The 20,986-nt window shown below is 38.6% G+C and overlaps 1 protein-coding gene across 1 annotated transcript in view; it reads right to left on the bottom strand.

Moving 5' to 3' along the window:
• The window catches only part of LOC126092664 (dynein axonemal heavy chain 2), a 994,477-nt gene that overhangs the window by 926,924 nt on the left and 46,567 nt on the right, over positions 1 to 20,986 (bottom strand). The window contains exons 2-5 of the mRNA XM_049908386.1: positions 14,956 to 15,035; positions 14,533 to 14,875; positions 10,574 to 10,581; positions 4,035 to 4,045 (exon numbers count right to left, since the gene is read on the bottom strand). Of these exons, the coding sequence (XP_049764343.1) occupies positions 4,035 to 4,045; positions 10,574 to 10,581; positions 14,533 to 14,875; positions 14,956 to 15,035 (442 nt within the window). The remainder of the gene's footprint in view (positions 1 to 4,034; positions 4,046 to 10,573; positions 10,582 to 14,532; positions 14,876 to 14,955; positions 15,036 to 20,986) is intronic.

Here is a 20,986-nt window from a genome sequence, read left to right as displayed (position 1 = left end):
AGCTCGGTCTTTTTTTAGCATGTGTTACATGTTAAGTCATATCAAATACAAATGTGCCGGTAAAATTTTAAATAGTGGCATAAATGACTTATCTTCTGGGTCCGACAGTTTTCAAATGGCTGATCCTCAAAGTGTTACATTTTGAATGAGAGTTATAACGCCCTGTGATTTAAGAAATTCACTGCACATTCTCACACGTAACATAAATCATCTTGCATGGAAATTTACTTTGAAAGTAACGCATCTCAAGCCACTATTCGTAATATTTTCTGGTGATCTGTTAGAAATTTAAACAATTGTGACGTCACGCACATCAAATGCACGTTAGTTGTTACGGACGTACTGCATAATCTTCGATCTAAAGCCTTTGACACTTTTCGGTGTCGGCAAACTGGTCTGTGCATTGTGTAAATTACCCATTTTCTATCCCACTAAACTTTTATTTTGGTGTTATTCTCTGATTTATGTTTCATTGCTGCAGTATTATTCAGCAGTAGTGGACTAAAGTTCTTTGTCAGCGTATCTGATCTTACACATCAAACCTACAAAACTAACTGAAATCTAAAACAATGAAAAATCCCGGAATTCTAAAAAATTCCCGGGTTTTTCCCGGATTTGTCCCGGATGAAAAAATTCCCGGGTTTTTCCCGGATCTCCCGCATGTCCCGGGCCATATACACCCTGTGTCAGATACATCGCTCCATTTCCACACCACAACGACTGCACTGTTTTCCGCATCCCCCAAACATGATTTGTATACAATGCACTGCTAGTGTTGCCAAGTGCCATCTGTAAGTAGTTGTTACATGCTGACAATAAACACAAGCTGTGGTCACATTACTGTGAATGGACTGGTATGGGGGATGCAGTAACAGCTGCATATATCTTCCACAGGAGAGATACACGAAAAAAACCATACCAAAAATATTTAGAGGTTTCTATCCCAAACCTTTTCAAAGTATACCTGTCTGTGAGACTTCTGAGATTTTAAAATACCTCTTCTTACTTATGAAAAATCAAAACACATTCACAGAACTTGGTGGCCTAAAATGTGTTTAACAATGCAAAATGCTGCATGGTGATCAAAATTCTCAGGAAAATGGGTGTAAGCTATAGGGAATACTGGTTTATATATAACATGCACAGGGATCAAGAGGAAAAAATAAAAATACACAACCAATAATGAAGTGTTCATATTAGAAAGGGTATAAGGAAGGATTTTAGTCTTTTGCCAGTACTGTTCAATCTACACTCCTGAAAACTGGAGTTGGAAATAAAAAGAAAGATTCAGAAGTGGAATTAAAATTCAAGATGAAAGGATAGAATGATAAGATTTGCTAATGAAATTGCAATTCTCAGAGAAAGTGAGGAAGAACTGGAGGACATGTTGAATGGAATGAGCAGTCTCATGAGCACACACTGTGGATTCAAAGAATATGGAACACAGAAGAAGGCAATGAGGAGTAACAGAAATGAGATAGAAAACTTAAAAAAGACATCAGCAATGAAGAGTAGCAGAAACAAGATAATGATAAACTTAACAGCAAACTTTCGGACTTCAAAGTAGAAGGAGATAAGGACTTCTGCAACCACAAAAGCAAAATAAGGTATGACAGCAAAGCAAGGAGGACACAAAAAGGGGAATAGCAAAGGTAAAGAGGGCATTCCTGCCCAAAAGAAGTCTACTAGTATCTAACGCTGGCCTAAAACTGATAAAGAAATTTCTGATAATGTACATTTGAATTACAGCATTGCAAGGCAGTGAATCACAGACTGTGGGAAAATCAGAAAAGAAAATAATTGAAGTATTTGAGATGCAGTGCTGTAGGAGGATGTTAAAAATTAAGTAAACTAATAAGAAACAAGATGGTTCTCCATAGAATCAATGAAGAGAAGCATGTGGAAAATATTGAGAAGAAGAAGGGACAGGATGTGCTAAGACATCCGGAAATTTTTCCATGGTACATGAGAGAGCTGTAGATTGCAAAAATTGCAAGGGAAGACAGAGGCTGGAATACATTTTGATTGATTGATTGATTTCTTCATTAATCCATGTAACAATTTACATTGTGTGGATTTCGTCAGCAAAATCATATAAAATACAATATACCTACAATTTATACACATAAAATTTGTATTTACACACATTTTTGAAGTATCTTAAATTAGTTTTATATCCTTGTGTAATTTGTAATTTTCTTATAGTACTGTACAATTTTTGATTTCATATTATAATTATTTCCTCATGTATTACAATGCAGGCTACTTTAATTACACTACATGTTTTAATTCAGATAGTCCATTACTGTGTAATAACTTTTATTTAATAAAAAAAATTTTAGTTTTGTTTTGAACTGTCCGATTGTGTCAATATCTTTTATTTTTTGGGGTAATTTATTATATAATTTAACAGCATTGTACAACAAGCTCTGCTGAATTTTAACTTTATTTTTCCTCTCTAGATGCAGGTTGTATTGGTTTCTAGTTTCATAGCTGTGTACTAAAGAATTTTTCATATAGCAGTCAATATTTTTTTTTTACATACATAACACTTTGAAAAATGTATTCACAGGGGACAGTTAGGATTTCCAGCTTTTGGAAATGTTCAAGGCAGTGAGCCCTACTGCCACTCTTGGTTATTATACGAATTGCTCTTTTCTGTAATTTGAAAACTATTTGAATATTTTTACTGTTGACTCCCCAAAATATTATTCCGTGCTGTAGCGATTCTGTTACTAAGTATTTTAATATGTTCTTCCCACTTTAACTGACTGTCAACATGCATACCAAGAAATTTTGTGTAGTCTACACATTCTATAGTTTCATTGTTTAACTTAAAGTTGTTATAGTGTGGTTTTTTGCAGACATAGAAGTTAACAGCATTTGTTTTTTTTTAAGATTTAGTGTTAGTTTATTATTGGATGCCCGCTCACGTACGCTGTTTAGTGTTTGTTTGGCTTTTTCTTTTAGTGCATCTGGTGATTTGTCACTGATTAGAACATTTGAGTCATCTGCAAACAATATTGTTCGTCCATGCTTGATGCTCTGTGGGAAGTCGTTTATGTAAATGAGGAATAGTACTGGGCCAAGGACACTACCCTGTGGGACACCTATATTTACATAATTTGGGTCTGAAGTATACTTTACAATATAGTTTGAGCAACTTGAAATATGTGAGATTTCAGTTATCTGTCTTCTATTTTTTAGATATGACTGGAACCATTTGTTCACAAGTCCCCTTATTCCAAGTTCATCTAACTTATTTAACAATATGTTGTGGTCTACTGTATCAAACGCTTTAGTTAGATCAAGAAATATACCTGTTGTGTAGTTCCCTTTATCTAATGCTTCTAGAATGTGTTTTCTGAGGTGTGCTGTTGCTGATTCTGTGCTTTTCCCTGATCGAAATCCAAACTGGTCAACAGACAGTAAGTTGTATTTATTTAAATAATTCATTAGCCTATCTTTCATAATAGTTTCTAATATTTTTGCAAAGCATGATAGTAGAGAAATTGGCCTATAATTTTCAATTATTCCTGCATCACCATCACATCCGATAAAGAGTTGAGGACATAAAGTGCAAGAGCAGCTCCAAAATGAAAAGGCTTCCACCGAGTAGGGATTCATCATCGGCCATGTTAAATCAGCCAGAAGAATGATTTGAGGTGGAAGAAAACTGTTATGTGCACTGAAATCTCTAGAGAGGAGGGGTGATGTGGAAAGATATGTGATTAGACAGTAGAGTGCCTTGCTGACTAAACCTACATTAGTAGGGCAGATAAGGAAACAGTATTGCCCACATGTACCACTGCAGCAACTGCTTGTATTCCAGAATATACATCATGTACACTGAATTCTCTACAAAGGAGGGGTGACATGGAGAGCTATGTGATCAGACAGTAAAGCGTCTTGCTTGCTAACTTACATTATGAGTGCAGGTACGTAAATGTATAGCCCTATGTGGCACAGGCACTACTAAAGCAACTGCTTATAAGATTATAATAAAGGAGGGAATAGGAATATTTGTCATTAACTAAAACTGCCACTACACCTTTAACTCTAACACCATTGAGTGTCCTTCCTGTGGAAGCTATAATCCAGTACCACAGAGGTGTCAGACTCTTTAAACTGGGTTTCTTGCAGGCACAGGCACAAGTATCTACACTGTGCCAAGCGTCTCATTTCCACCACATGCGTTACAAAGCCATTAATATTCTGCTACAGTACATAATCCATGTTAAGAGTACATTGAGTAGTAAGCGAGGGGTTGGAAAACTTCAGTCTCATTAAGAACAACAAAGCATGGGAAACAGTGTCCTTTTCTTTTTGTTACTACTTTCCATTTGATATTATCCTTTTATCAGAGATTATGGACCCACAGTATTGCATGTTGTGCTACCACATTTACCTTTATTGGTTTTCTGAGACAAGGCATTTTCTTACAATAGATGAGATGCAAATCTGCCAAAAGGCAAAGGCTTTGGCAGTGGTCTGTCTATGCAGCAGGACTTTCAGGTACATGTGTTCCTGAAAGCATCACTTTTTGTCTTTGTGTGGATACGTAACCTTCATTTCACTGTAGTGGCAAAATAATTTGTGAAGTTGGGTAGTTGTAATACTTTGCACTCCATCCACGCTCTGCCATATAGTAAATATTTCCTGAACTTTCTGTTAACCTGGACAAAATAGTGGCATTTTAAATGTCATACAGTCATATTCTAAGGTGAATAACGATAGTTGTAAAGTATTCTGGAAGAGCTGGTGAACTGAATATACCACAAAATTACATGTCTTCAGTAACACATTTTATATTATTTCTTAGTATATGGATGATGACAATGATCCCTGCTGTCTCCTATTCTTTCTTCATTTGATTGGTATCTGTGTCTATTAGGTCTGCAGGAAACAATTAAGAATAGTGTGTAGCTGTGTCACAAACCCATCAAGGTATTTTGCATTTAGAAGCTTGGTTACCCAACATGAGATTGTAATCAGAATGAGATTGTCACTCTGCAGCGGAGTGTGCGCTGATATGAAACTTCCTGGCAGATTAAAACTGTGTGCCCGACCGAGACTTGAACTCGGGACCTTTGCCTTTCGCGGGCAAGTGCTCTAACATCTGAGCTACCGAAGCACGACTCACGCCCGGTACTCACAGCTTTACTTCTGACAGTACCTCGTCTCCTACCTTCCAAACTTTACAGAAGCTCTCCTGCGAACCTTGCAGAACTAGCACTCCTGAAAGAAAGGATATTGTGGAGACATGGCTTAGCCACAGCCTGGGGGATGTTTCCAGAATGAGATTTTCACTCTGCAGCGGAGTGTGCGCTGATATGAAACTTCCTGGTTCGCATTCTGGAAACATCCCCCAGGCTATGGCTCAGCCATGTCTCCGCAATATCCTTTCTTTCAGGAGTGCTAGTTCTGCAAGGTTTGCAGGAGAGCTTCTGTAAAGTTTGGAAGGTAGGAGACGAGGTACTGGCAGAAGTAAAGCTGTGAGTACCTGGCGTGAGTCATGCTTCGGTAGCTCAGATGGTAGAGCACTTGCCCGCGAAAGGCAAAGGTCCCGAGTTCGAGTCTCGGTTGGGCACACAGTTTTAATCTGCCAGGAAGTTTCATATCAGCGCACACTCCGCTGCAGAGTGAAAATCTCATTCTGGAAACATCCCCCAGGCTGTGGCTAAGCCATGTCTCCGCAATATCCTTTCTTTCAGGAGTGCTAGTTCTGCAAGGTTCGCAGGAGAGCTTCTGTAAAGTTTGGAAGGTAGGGGACGAGGTACTGGCAGAAGTAAAGCTGTGGGTACTGGGCGTGAGTCATGCTTCAGTAGCTCAGATGGTAGAGCACTTGCCCGCGAAAGGCAAAGGTCCCGAGTTCGAGTCTCGGTCGGGCACACAGTTTTAATCTGCCAGGAAGTTTCATATCAGCGCACACTCCGCTGCAGAGTGAAAATCTCATTCTGGAAACATCCCCCAGGCTGTGGCTAAGCCATGTTTCCACAATATCCTTTCTTTCAGGAGTGCTAGTTCTGCAAGTTTCGCAGGAGAGCTTCTGTAAAGTTTGGAAGGTAGGAGACGAGGTACTGGCAGAAGTAAAGCTGCGAGTACCGGGCATGAGTCGTGCTTCGGTAGCTCAGATGGTAGAGCACTTGCCCGCGAAAGGCAGAGGTCCCGAGTTCGAGTCTCGGTCAGGCACACAGTTTTAATCTGCCAGGAAGTTTCATGAGATTGTAATCTCCATCAGCGGAATTTTGCTTCTCAATCATTTGATGTTTTTAAGTATTCCCAAAATTCTTATACAAAGATCCTCCTTCACAGTTCCTAACCAAAACACATTCCCAGCAGAAATTTGTATTCTGTTACAATTATATTGTTTAATACCACACACATCAAAAAAAGTTTTGCATCACATTGGTTCCGGAACTTGTACAGAATATTGGAATAGAGATCAACATAAATATCATTTCTGCCCTCTTCATTGCTCATGAAAACCACACATTGCATGTTTTACCACCATACAGCGAGACTTTCAGAGATGGTGGTCCAGATTGCTGTACACATTGGTACCTCTAATACCCAGTATCACATCCTCAGTATCTCCTCCATGTCTGAACAAAATTGCTTTAGTTCACTCCAAGATGCTTGGACACTTCCCTTGTTCAGAGCCCTTCTTGGCACAAAGTAACAATGCAGATGTAACCGAACTGTGGTATTGACTATCTATACATGGTTGAACTACAGACAACACGAGTCATGTACCTCCTTCCTGGTGGAATGACTGGAACTGATCGCCTGTCGGACCCCTTCCATCTAATAAGTGCTACTTGTGCATGGTTGTTTACATCTTTGGGTGGGTTTGGTGACATCTCTGAACAGTCAAAGGGACTGTGTCCACAGTCAACATCTATCTTCAGGAGTTCTGGGAGCTGGGATGATGCAAAACTTTTTTTGATGTGTGTATATGACATTTAGTTGGGAGAGCCATCATAGCTCATTTGTTGTACTGGGTGTACGCCATATCTGATATCCACACCACTGGAGGTATTTTGCTTGCGTGGGTATGATCTGTAGAAGTTTCATGAGCCACTAGCAAAATAAATGTACACCCAAACAGAGGGCCAGTATGCTTGAGTAAGAATTATACTACTAGGGTGTAGCAAAGTCCCAGAGGTTGCATTCTAACAACTTTTTTTTCTCAACAGCTATTAACCCATCAGTATATAGCACACCTTGAAGGTGAGGGACCATTTATGAATGTTCATATCATTTTCTTGGTACAGATGTCACCACTGTTTTCAGTGGTACTTCATTACGATCCCTTAAGTTTTTATAGCTTGTGTGATGTGGCAGTATACTCACCCTATTAAAAGATATACAGTGGTGGTGTGCAAAAAAGAATCTGGTTTTATGTGTGTGTTGTAGCTGAATAGGAAGAGTCTGCTCGCCAGTTTCAACACAGAGATTAGGTATGTACTTTTCCTCTAAACCTTTTTACAATGTGATACCTGTATGATCTAAGTGTCCATTAAGATGACTGTTTTGTTATTAAATGAATAACTGTGTGTCCAGTATCGTCAGTAAAACTGGCAGAAAATTGTAGCAAACTGTGGCATGGGCACAGACATTAATTAGGGAATAATTAGTTTGTTCAATAACCATTATTTCTGTAAAAATAGGAACATCATACAGAGAGTGTCAGAAATTAAAGAAGCTTGTTCCATATATGACCTGAAGTGAAGCATATAAATGGTAAATTCTACAGAGGAAATAAACATAACCAACATTTACATTGATTAGCCAAAACAATAATAGCATGCTGGTTCATCTATAGAACACAATACAGCAGTGATTTTGAATGATATGGATTCAACAAAACCTTGGTCTGTGTCAGAATTAGGATAATAGCTAATAGTAGTAAGCGCCAGTCCTGTAGAGAATATTTCATTAAGTATAAGATACTAACAGTGTGTTCGTCGTATGTTCTCAGAACTACACTGTTTGTAAAAGAAAATATGGAGCATAGTGTAACCAACAGTGAAATCCGTAACTATAAAACAAGAAAAAGAGAGGATTAGCACATAAAATTTAAAGAGCAACGGATCATAGTCCATTTTCTGCTGGAATACATTTTTATAACAGATTGCCAAATAATATAAAATTCTTAAAAAGAAACATTTAAGACAAAATTAAAGCAACTGTTTATTGATAAATGTTTGTACTCCCTCAAGGACTTTTAATGTTATTGTGTATAATTTATCTTTACTTCTAAACTTTTTTAATGTTCTTGTTTGTAAACTGATTATGTCCATGACTGTTAAGTTATTATGGACAAATAAACCATTTATTTATTTATTTATAACCTGCAATGGAGCCCCATGTTCAACAATGTGCACTCTAAAATAGTTGTGCCTGCACCAGCATTGTACTTTGTCATCATATCAGTCACAGATCACAGCCTACCCAACTTTACAGAGCTGGCAAGCCTTTCTTGATGAGGCATGGTTGTCCACAGTGCCTTGTCACCTACTCATGTTTTCACCATCCTCCAACCATTTTCCACAGACGCTCACGACAGAAGCGTACAGACAGCCAACCATCTTGCTATTTTCCCCTCAGTCTGAGGAGTTGGGCCGTAACTATTTGCCCTTTGTCAAAGTCACTTATGTCAGAGGCTTTCCCCATTTGTAGCATACATCATGACTAGAATGATTTCCTATTCATCTCTGCTCTGCTTACATACTTTCTTCATTACACTACGTGGTCAAACACCATCACGTTGTATTCAATCTCAAGGTGGGCAGTGGTCATAATTTTTGGCTCATTAGTGTACTTTATAGACAGAGTACATTGCAGCAAGAGTCTCTTCATATAAAAGAACCCAGTCAAGCAGCCTTTGAACATAGTTCTGTCAAAACAGATAACTTTTATTTCAGTTTAAACATAAGTTGACTGAGTACTGGAAATATTCACCAAGTCTCTAGCCAGTGATATAGACTAATTCAAGGGGCAACATATCTTGTGAATAGGTAGGCCATGAAAGAAGCAGTAGCTTTTTTGTGGAAAAATCTTAAACATTCCTATCACCATGTGAATATGCATTATTCTGTTGAAATGGAATTCCATACATGTGCTGAAGAAAGACGCTACCTTGGGCTACATAATTTCCTTGTTTTTCTTTTTCTTTTTTTATAACCACAAAAAATTTCTTACCAAAACATACTCTCTCAGAATTTCAGTATTAAACCAATCCATGATGCATAAGGCCTCTCTTGTAGTGTCTGTCATTAGAGTTTGTTGAACAGCTCCGTAACCCTCTCTCGCTGATTAAACAATGCTGTGATGAAATGGCCAACTAAAAGATCCTGTGACGAAACGAAACACGCTGCTCTTCTTTGGATCATAACTCACTCACTCTCTCTCTCTCTCTCTCTCTCTCTCTCTCTCTCTCTCTCTGCTATTAGTCCTCCTGATAAGTGTTCCAGAGTGATGATCAGTACCAGAGAATCAGTCAGACCAGTGTTTTGTAAGCCACTTTCTTCTTGGATGAGTTACATTTCCTTAAGAATCTTCCTATGAATCTCAGTCTGGCACCTGCTTTTCCTACTATTTTTTTTATGTGGTCTCTCTACTTACCACCAAGCTGCTCCACATGGTTACTTCTAGATATTTTAGAGCAGACACTGCTTCCAGAAATTTGTCATCAATGGTGTAGTTGTACAGTAGTGGATCTCTTCTCCTTTGTAAGTGCAATATGTTATATTCAGGATCAACTTCCAGTCCCTTCATCACTCATCAGTCCTTTGCAGTCTTCTAGCATTGTTATTTCTTCCACACAACCGCATCATCTGCAAACAGCCTTATGGAGCATCCAAAATTTTCTACTAGATCATTTACATATTTAGATGCATGTCTGGATGAACAAACAATGTGATGATGCACAGCTGTACGAAATATTTTTAAATTTATTCATTCACTGTCAATTCCTTGACATCAGCTGTAATAGGTATACATCAACTACCCGATAGTGACATACGAAAATTTGTGCCGGATCGCAAAGTAGCTCTATTCCTAATACAGCTGATGTCAAGGAACTCATAATCAGTGAATAATTTTCTTATTATTTTGTACAGCTATGGATTGTTAACAACGTCTTTTCTTATAGACATGCATGTAGTTGTGTTGCACATGTTGGTAACAAACATTGGTCACAATTCCTCATTGACTCATTCTCTCTGTTGTGGGAATCCCAGCAATTCTGCAAGCATTAGGTGATGAATTTAAGTGGGCTATGGTATAAGGATGTGAACAGTGTGACATATGAAAGTTTGGCATGGTCTGGGGAGCATACAAGGTTAGCTGAAGTAGTTAAGGTGACCACTCACGACAAACAGGAAACCCGGATTCAAGTCTGGGTCCAGCACAAATTTTCATATTGTCACTGTTGGGTAGTGAATCTATACCTGATACAGCTAATGTCAAGGGATTGACAGTCAGTTAATAAACTATGAAAATAATTTTTATATATTGTAAACATTAACTGTCATAGCACACTTCCTTGGGGTACTCCTGAAATTACCTTTACATCTGCTGATTTAGTTTTGTTAAGAGTGGCGTAGTGAGCTCTTTCTGCAAGGATGTTTTAAATCCAGTTGCAAATCTGGTCCATTACTTGATAAGCTCATATTTTTTTCACTAAACAGCACTGCGAGACAGTGTCAAATGCTTCCTGAAGACTATGAAAACAGCATCAACCTGTGCACCAATGTCTACAGCACAGTGGTTCTCATGAGAAAGAGAGTGGCCTGAGTTTCGTAAGATCTCTGTTTGCAGGATCCATGTATATCTTTATAGAGCTGATTTTTGTTCTCCAAAAAATCTTAATATGCGATATAAAACATGTCCTAAAATTCTACAACAGATTGACCTCAGTCACAGAGGCCTGTAATTCTGTGAATCTATCCTATAACCCTTCTTGAAAATGGGAATGACCTGTGCTTTTCTCCAGTCAGTGGGTATTGTTTGTTGTTCCAGCGACTATGGTAAACTGCTTCTAGAAGAGGTGTAAGCTCTTTTGCATAATCTCTGTAGAATCTTAAAGGTATCTCACTTCACGCCTTCCTACTATTAAGCAATGGTAGTAGCTTTTCTAGTCCATGATCATTTATCTCAATATCTACCATGTCAATGTCTGTACAATGACTGTAAGCAGGGACCAAAATTATCTTGCACAGTGAAACGACTTTGAAAGACTGAATTCGGTATTTCAGGTATCTCTCCATCATTTTCCATTTCAGTGCCAGTGTGATCCCCGAAATTTGGAGACGGAATTAAGAGTTCAGAGAGATGAAACAAAAACTTTGAGATTTTCCAGTGACATTACAATTGTGTCAGTGACAGCAAAGAACTTGAAAGATCAGCTGAATAGAATAGACAGTGTCTTGAAATGAGAGTATGAGATGACCATCAAAAAAAGCAAAACAATGGTAATAGAATGTAGGCATTGCTGAGCGAATTAGGAAAGAGTCACTAAAGGTAGTGGATTAGTTTTGCTATTTGGGCAATAAAATAACTGATAGTGGCCGTAGCAGAGAGGATACAAAACAGGGACTGGCAGTGTCAAGAAAACTGCTTTTGAAGAAGAGATATTTGTTAGAATTGAGTATTCGGAGTCTTGTCTAAAGGTATATGTCTGGAGTATACCCAAGAATGGAAGTGAAACTGTGAATGATAAACAGTTTAGCTTTTGAAATGTGGTGTTACAGAAGAATGATGAAAATTAGAAGAATGATGAAAATTAGACGGGCAGGTCAAGTAACCACTGAGGAGGTACTGAACAGAATTGGGAAGAAAAGAAATTATTGGCATACCTAAACCAAAATATGGGATCAGTGACAGGACATATTCTGAGACATCAAAGTCACACCCGTTAAGTACTGGAAGGAAATGTGGGGAGTAAAAATTGTAGAGGAAGACCCAAGAGATGAAAATATAAGCAAGTCCAAAAGGAAGTAGGTTGTACCATTTATACAGAAATGAAGAAGCTTGAACAGGATAGTGTAGCAAGGAGAGCTGCATCAAACCAGTCCTCGGACTGAAGACAGTAAGACCAAAACCTCTTAAACCGTTTTTAGTCAGATCACCGGGCAAATTTTGCTTTCAAAGTCATTGAACACCTCTATCATTGCCCTCTCTATGCTTATTTTTGCTTTCTTCAGGTTTTATTTGCCAGCTAGGTTTTGACTTCTCTTGAATCTGTGCTGCAGCTCTCTTTGATTACACAGCAGTTTTCTAACATGATTATTAATCCGCAGTTGGTCTTTCCCATCCTTTAAGACCTAATTGACTACGGAATATTAAACAGTGCTTTTGAATTTTTTCCATTTGCGCTCAACATCTTCACCCTCAACACTGAATATTTGATACTGACTGCTCAAATACTCAGCAATTTGTATTCTGGCACTCTTACTGGGAAAAAATATTTTCCTATCTTTCTTAACAATCTTTGTAATACTTGTAGTCATAGATGCTACCACAGCCTTATGATCACTGATACCCTCCATTAACTGATTCAAAAAGATCATTTTTTTTTGTTGCTGGGAGGTCTAAGATGTGATCTTCACAAGTTGGTTCTCTATCTGCCCAAAGTAATTTTCAGACATGACGTTCAGAATGATGTCGCATGAGTTCCTGCCTCTGGTGCCAATTGTGATCACATGACTCTCCCACTCCATGCCTGGCAAGTTGAACTCAACTCTATTACAATAGCATGATCAGGAAACTCATACAGAAAATTCTTTCTGAAGTGCTCTAACACTACTCTCCCTATGTAGGCAGGCACCAATAGAATATTTCGCAATCTGAGGAGAATGTTGGTGACTGAAATTTCATGACAAGATCCTGCCACAACAAAAAACGCCTGGTTTTAATGATGACCATCCCAATTCACATATCATGTCTGTGGCATGCTTGCCCCTATTCTGTGATAATACAGAATGAGATGGCCTTCTTTGGACTTTTTCAATGTCCGCCATCAGTCCCTTCTGATGCAAATCCCACATTGCTCACCCATATTCCAGAAGAGGGTGAACAAGCCTGGTGTAAACAATCTATTCAGTAGAACTGTTGCGCTTCCTAAGTGTTCTGCCAATACATTGCAGTCTTTGGTTTGCTTTACCCACCTCATTATATATGTGAAAATTCCAATTTAAATCATTCATAATTGCAATCTCTAAGTATTTAGTTGAATTTACAGCCTTTAGATTTACGTGATTTATCGTGTGACAAAAATTTACAGGATTTCTTTTAGTACTCCATGGATAACTTTACACTTTTCACATTCAGAATGAGTGATAACCTGAGCAGATACTATTGAATACTTTGCTGCAATAAATATGCCACCACCTTTGAGGTCTAACCTATTCTTACAATAAATATTCAAATCTGAATTAAGAATTTTGTTACTCTTCAGTTTTGGTTTCAACAAACTTTCTGTTCTTAATATTATCTGGGAATCATTACCTTTAACATATGATTCTGATTCTGTGATCTTATCATGGATGTTCCTACAGTTTACTGATATCATGTTAATAACAACTCCTTCAACTCCATACATAAATTTATGAACAGATAATGTCTGTAAAATGAGTTACATTACTTAAAATTTACTGAAAATTGAGACTACATCCAATAATGCAAATGGCCAATGAAGCTGTATCTTCAGAGAAAAATGTGTCTTATTTGTAAACCTACTGACAATACTCACATTGAGAATGCCACAGCTACTAATGTTGTATCTTTGTGTTCAGAACACCATTTTCCGTGTGAGGAAACTGAACAGAGAATTTGACTGACCATGTGTTTGTAACTCACACAGTATAACACTCTTTGTGCAAAATTTAAATTAAAAAATGGGAGACAGAGAGAGAGAGGAAGCAGGGGCTGAGGGCACAAAGTACAAAAAATAAATACTTGTAGTCAACAATTATTATACTTGGGACAAAACTGTTCATGATTTTGTGGCCATTTGTTGATGTATTGCCTGTTGGCTTATTTCTCAGGATCTTTGCCTGATGTTCATTTAACTCTTTTTCTGATGTTTTGCCAGCACAAGTGACTGACAGTGTCAAAAGTTCACCCTTCATTGTTGGTGTGTCTGCCACCAGCAATGGAAGGTGACCCTTTCACAATGGCCCTGTCACTTGTGCTGGCTAAAAGTCACAGAAGTCTTTAAACAAATGTGAGATGAAGTTCCTGAGACAAAAGCCAACCAGCAATGCATTACATACTTGGGTTTCAGTTTCTGGGATAACCATACAAAAAGTGGTTTGCACCTACCTGGAGAGGAAGAAAAGTCAGAGATTAGTGTCACTGCAATTATTACATTTACCTGTTCTCTTCAATACAAATGCTTTAACGACTACTCCCTGTCTTTTGTTTTAATATTCAGTATCAAATACAAAACTGTCACTCTATGACTGGAACAAAATATAACCAACAGTTACAAACACAGTAAACAAAAAACTAGTCAAAGGATACTATCTGGCCATGCGGTTGCAGTAAAGAATGGGGGAGCATATATTTTGCCAACTATATTCAACATTGACAGTTCAATTCCATTATTTATGGTACCAAATGTGACACTTTCAAAAAAGTTTTCTGGTGAAATCTCACTCGCTGTATCTTTCACAAAATAAGTAAGATCACGAACACGAAAGTTTGGATATCCTAAGCTGGCACAGAGAGTTGTTCCATGAAAATAGATGCTGAGCACATCTTCAGATTTCTCTGTGAAAAATTTTTCTATTACACTGTACACCTCCTCTGACCAGTTTGATGCAGAAAGACCATATAACACAGTAAATGCTTTAACTTTCTCGACCTGCAACAAATAACATATATAACACTGGTCATGGAAAAAGCACAAAACAATTGTTGATCCATCTCAATTCACACACTTACAAGAGACTGAAGTTGTTCTTTTGTGTATTTTGGTCCCTCATCAACAAGTACTTCCTGTTCTTTTATTTCCTGTTTCTTGCCTACAACAAAAAAAAAAAACATCTTTAATAAACAAACCATGAAAAAATTCAACAAAAATCTAATGTTTTTTGAATTTTTAAAATCCATTCATCAGAATAAACGCGAGGAACAGAAAGAAGGAAAGCACATAACCATAGCCACAGAATAGGTACCAAGGGCTAGGGTACATTCTGATAAATTAACGTAAGAAGAGAAAATTATTTTGGTGGAGTTTGATCATGGAACATGTGCGTAACAGAATTATGACAAAGTGATTTATTTATAAAGCATAATAATCCATGACATACATGGATAGGTGATACATCAACAGAATGTCTGTGAAGTTGTTTTATAATTTAATGGACAGATAAAAAATTTGCTCACAAAGCTGTGGCAAGAGAAAACACATATAAAGGTTAAAGACGTGTGCAAGCTTTTGGACCCAGCAGCTCCTTCTACTGGTAGAAGGACTGAAGAGAACAAAGAGAGATGAAGGAAAGGACAGACGAGGTTTAGGAAATGGGAAGAGTTCGGAAAAGAGGAGACTTACCAGATGGGTTGAGAGGGAAAGACTGATTGTTGGGGATTGCACCCGACAAGATTTTGAAGTTGTTTTGTTAGCCGTGTATTATTTTCTGTATAAGTAATGAGTCCTGTTTGTTAACAATCAACCATGCCAGAAATAGCTATGCCAAAAGCAGTAATGGACTTTACAAGTGCCAACTGTTGTGGAGTAAATACAGTTAATGGCAGCAAGAATATTATTTCAAAAGCTGTACAACAACATCCAGTTCACTTGAAACATAATAACATTGGTAAACATCTCCCTCCAACCACCATACAAAACCCAGAGCTTAAATAGACCCTCAACGCACTCATGAACCTATCTCCAAAAGTGTCAGTCCCACAGAAGTATCAGTCCTTGCCAAAGGTCTTATCTTTTGCCCCACTCCCAATTTCAGTCAGGCAGGGATTTATAATAACCCACCAATTACTAACCTACTGCCCACAGCAGATGTAAATTACGCAACTACAGCAAGCGTAGTGCACACCGATACTCAAATGGCGCAGCCACCAGGAGCAGCACAGTCACTGACCACCACCACTGGTCTGTCATATATGCACAGCACTACACCATCGACACCTAACATGGGTAGTGTCTTTATAATGGCATGTACAGGCCTCCAGGCCCATAGTTGTTTGAGACATGTAAACTACTTTTACTATATTCTTATTAATGTTACTCTGTGACCCAATAAATTTTATCTCTTTTATGGCCATGTGTTTCCTTGTGTTCCTAGTTAGAACACAAGTGATGATGTTGTTCGTGTATTTCTGTTCTATGGTTTCTCTGCCATGACACTGAGGGCAGAACTTTCATGTGTTTCTGTCCTGTGATTTCACTGCCATTTAGCTCCTATAGGAAGGCTTTACTCCAATCAATTCTGCAACTACCACAGGTGCATATGGGCATGTTGGAAGGGTTTTCAGCTATGCTGACCCATTCTCAGGCACCAGTTGTTCATCTTCTGCTGTTCCCTCCCTATGATGAATCCGCAGAAGACTGGGATGCTTACAAGAAGCAGTTTCACCAACACTTTGTGGTGTTCCAGGTGGTCAACATGGAGTTGTCCAGAGCTCTTTTCTTATTGTGGATATCCTCTCACTTACTGTGCCAGTTGACTCCTCTGTTAAGATCAGCAGCACTTTCTTTTGATGATATGTGTAGTTTGCTGTCCTCCTATTGCTGCAAGCATACACATGTGGTTGCTGCATATGTTGACTTCTACCAATGTCGCAAACAGTCGCAGCAATCATATCGAGCATGAGCAGCCATGCTCAACAGCTTCAGTCATAAGTGTCGCTTAGTCACAGCTAAGTCTCAGGGGTCTTATGCAGACATCATAGTCAGAGATGAAATCTTTCATTCAGCCCCAGATCAGGAGGTGCATTAATGTACCCTTCAGTCTACGGAACCTATGTTAGAAGAGGTTTTAAATACTGCAGAGTCACTCAAGGTATCCTGTGTCACAGGCAACCAATGAGAGGCTTGGAGTGATGTTGCCATTGCTGACATGTGCAGCTCCTATGCACAGAGCCTAGCATGCTGGGGGAAGAGGAGGTAGCCACAGTCCAAGTAAGCCAACCAGGTCGACACAGACAAAAACATTGTTGGCAGTAGGAACAGCAAATACTATTTCTTTCTTGCCCCTCGCTTTGTACAGCAAGAGCGGGCAGCCTGCCCCAAGCAATGGGTCCCTTGCTATAAATGTAAAAAACGGTCACACAGCAGTATGTTGATCTCGTGCCCTCCCCCTTACACCCACCCCCAACTGCAAGAACATTGATTTTCACAATATTTTGTCACTGTATCTGCTGTTTGCTGCAGGCCACAACAAATTTTCTGCAGACCAGAACAAACATTTCATTGAAGTTCAGGTGATGGATAAATCATTAATCCTACAAGTTGACAGATGGGCTGCCATGTTCCTAATCAACTCACAGACATAGGCCAAGCTAAGGTCCCTAATACTGGCAATCTTCGAGTACCGGTTTGTAAGGTACAACAAACAGCAGATTTCTATCCTGAGCCAATTCACTGCTGACACGTTTACAAGTCAGTTGTCCATTCCATTATGTACTTGGTGATTAATGATGTGAGTATCGGGAATTTTTTAGGGCTAGGTACCTTTGCTACTTTTGGTTTTTCTATTGTGGATGCAGTGCATTTGCAGTCAGAACAAGTGCTTTCTTATGAACTGGATTCACTTTGTTCTGTTTGCCCCAAGGTTTTGTTATGTAAACAATTTCACAGCACAGATCACTCTCAAACCTTCCGCCTGCCTTCACTTCTTTCAGTCATGGCCAGTGCCATTAGCTATACAAGACCAGGTCAAAACTGAGTTGGATCATTTAACATCACTGGGATTTATTACACCAGTTTTCTCAAGCGAATGGACTACACCCTTAGTGATCCACTCATGGCATGACAATGGAACCAGTTGCATCCCAGGATGGGCAGAAGGACCCCACATCAGGCCATGGTCCTGCTGCCTCGTCCTTCATCAGGCCTGGTGAATTTGAGGGTCAAGCAGGCCTGCTCGTGCCTGCCTACCCCAGCAGCTGGCTTTAATTAGCACTGACAGTGGGTTTGTTTCCTGCGACTGGTTCTGACATTTCCCACTGCCTTGAGCAGATGCCACCATTAGCATCGATGGATGTGGAACATATCATTTTTTTTTTTTAAAGCTGAAATAACAATACTAATAGTATGAATATATACAATACATCATTTATTTCTATTAAAAAATTCGTCAATGGAGTAGAAGGAGTTGGCCACTAGTAAGTCTTTCAGGCTCCTTTTGAACTGATCTTTATTTGTAACTAAATGTTTTATGTTTACTGGCAAATTATTGAAGATGAGTGTTCCTGAGTAGTGGACCCCTTTTTGAACTAAACTAAGTGATTTTAAGTCCTTGTGCAGATCATTTTTGTTCCTAGTATTGTATGTATGAACTGAGCTGTTTGTTGGAAAAAGAGATATATTATTTAGGACAAATTTCATTAATGAGTAAATATACTGAGAGGCAGTAGTTAGCATACCCAGTTCTTTGAAGAGGTTTCTACAGGACGTCCGTGAATTTACTCCGCAAATAATACGTATTACACACTTTTGGACTCTGAAAACTTTTGTTTGACTTGAAGAGTTACCCCAAAATATTATACCATATGACATTATGGAATGAAAGTAGGCAAAGTATGCAAGCTTTTTCATTTTTATGTCGCCTGTGTCTGCTAACACTCGAATTGCAAATACAGATTTGTTAAGGCTTTTCTGCAGTTCTGTGGTGTGCTCTTTCCAACTGAATTTATTATCAAGTTGTAATCTCAGGAATTTAAGACTGTCAACCTCTTCTATCTACTCTTCTTCGTACTTTATGCATATGCTGGGTGGAAACCTCTTGTTGTTGTTGTTGTTGTTGTTGTTGTTGTGGTCTTCAGTCCTGAGACTGGTTTGATGCAGCTCTCCATGCTACTCTATCCTGTGCAAGCTTCTTCATCTTCCAGTACCTACTGCAATCTACATCCTTCTGAATTTGCTTAGTGTATTCATCTCTTGGTCTCCCTCTACGATTTTTACCCTCCACGCTGCCCTCCAATGCTAAATTTGAGATCCCTTGATGCCTCAAAACATGTCCTACCAACCAATCCCTTCTTCTAGTCAAGTTGTGCCACAAACTTCTCTTCTCCCCAATCCTATTCAATACCTCCTCATTAGTTACGTGATCTACGCACCTTATCTTCAGCATTCTTCTGTAGCACCACATTTCGAAAGCTTCTATTCTCTTCTTGTCCATACTAGTTATCGTCCATGTTTCACTTCCATACATGGCTACACTCCATACAAATACTTTCAGAAACGACTTCCTGACACTTAAATCTATACTCGATGTTAACAAATTTCTCTTCTTCAGAAACGATTTCCTTGCCATTGCCAGTCTACATTTTATATCCTCTCTACTTCGACCATCATCAGTTATTTTACTCCCTAAATAGCAAAACTCCTTTACTACTTTAAGTGTCTCATTTCCTAATCTAATTCCCTCAGCGTCACCCGACTTAATTCGACTACATTCCATTATCCTTGTTTTACTTTTGTTGATGTTCATCTTATATCCTCCTTTCAAGACACTGTCCATTCCATTCAACTGTTCTTCCAAGTCCTTTGCTGTCTCTGACAGAATTACAATGTCATCGGCGAACCTCAAAGTTTTTACTTCTTCTCCATGAATTTTAATACCTACTCCAAATTTTTCTTTTGTTTCCTTTACTGCTTGCTCAATATACAGATTGAATAACATCGGGGATAGGCTACAACCCTGTCTCACTCCTTTCCCAACCACTGCTTCCCTTTCATGCCCCTCGACTCTTATAACTGCCATCTGGTTCCTGTACAAATTGTAAATAGCCTTTCGGTCCCTGTATTTTACCCTTGCCACCTTTAGAATGTGGAAGAGAGTATTCCAGTCAACATTGTCAAAAGCTTTCTCTAAGTCTACAAATGCTAGAAACGTAGGTTTGCCTTTTCTTAATCTTTCTTGTAAGATAAGTCATAAGGTTAGTATTGCCTCACGTGTTCCAACATTTCTACGGAATCCAAACTGATCTTCCCCGAGGTCCGCTTCTACCAGTTTTTCCATTCGTCTGTAAAGAATTCGCGTTAGTATTTTGCAGCTGTGACTTATTAAACTGATAGTTCGGTAATTTTCACATCTGTCAACACCTGCTTTCTTTGGGATTGGAATTATTATATTCTTCTTGAAGTCTGAGGGTATTTCACCTGTCTCATACATCTTGCTCACCATATGGTAGAGTTTTGTCAGAACCTCTTACAGGTTCTGAATTGCATATAGTGAGTCTTCTCGAAGTTTAATGTCAGTGAGTTGGCTTTAAACCATTTATTAATATCCATGAAAATACCATTAGCAGATCTTTCTAGAACTACACTCGACATACTATTTATTGCAATACTTGTGTCATCTGCAAACAAAACGAACTCTGTTTCTGGCAGTATAACTCATGAGAGATCATTAATGTACACAAGAAAAAGCAATGGCCCTAAGATGGATCCTTGTGGGACACCACATGTAATTTCTTCCCATTCTGATGATGACTGATGACTTAATTCACTAGTCCCTTGCACTGACACCCTTTGTTTCCTGTTAGTGAGGTACGACTTGAACCATTTTGCAGCACTGCCCGTGACACCATAGAATTCTAATTTACTTAAAAGGATGTTGTGGTTCACACAATCAAATGCCTTTGACAAATCACAGAAGATACCTGCTGCTTGTAATTTGTTATTTAATGAATTAAGTACATTTTCACTGTAGGTGTAAATAGCCTTCTCGATATCAGAACCCTTCAGAAATCCAAACTGTTCTTGATAATATGTTATTTGTGGTCAGAT

This window comes from Schistocerca cancellata, chromosome 7 (assembly GCF_023864275.1).
Source record: "Schistocerca cancellata isolate TAMUIC-IGC-003103 chromosome 7, iqSchCanc2.1, whole genome shotgun sequence".
Lineage (NCBI taxonomy): Eukaryota > Metazoa > Arthropoda > Insecta > Orthoptera > Acrididae > Schistocerca > Schistocerca cancellata.
This window is presented reverse-complemented; position numbering and strand designations above follow the sequence as displayed.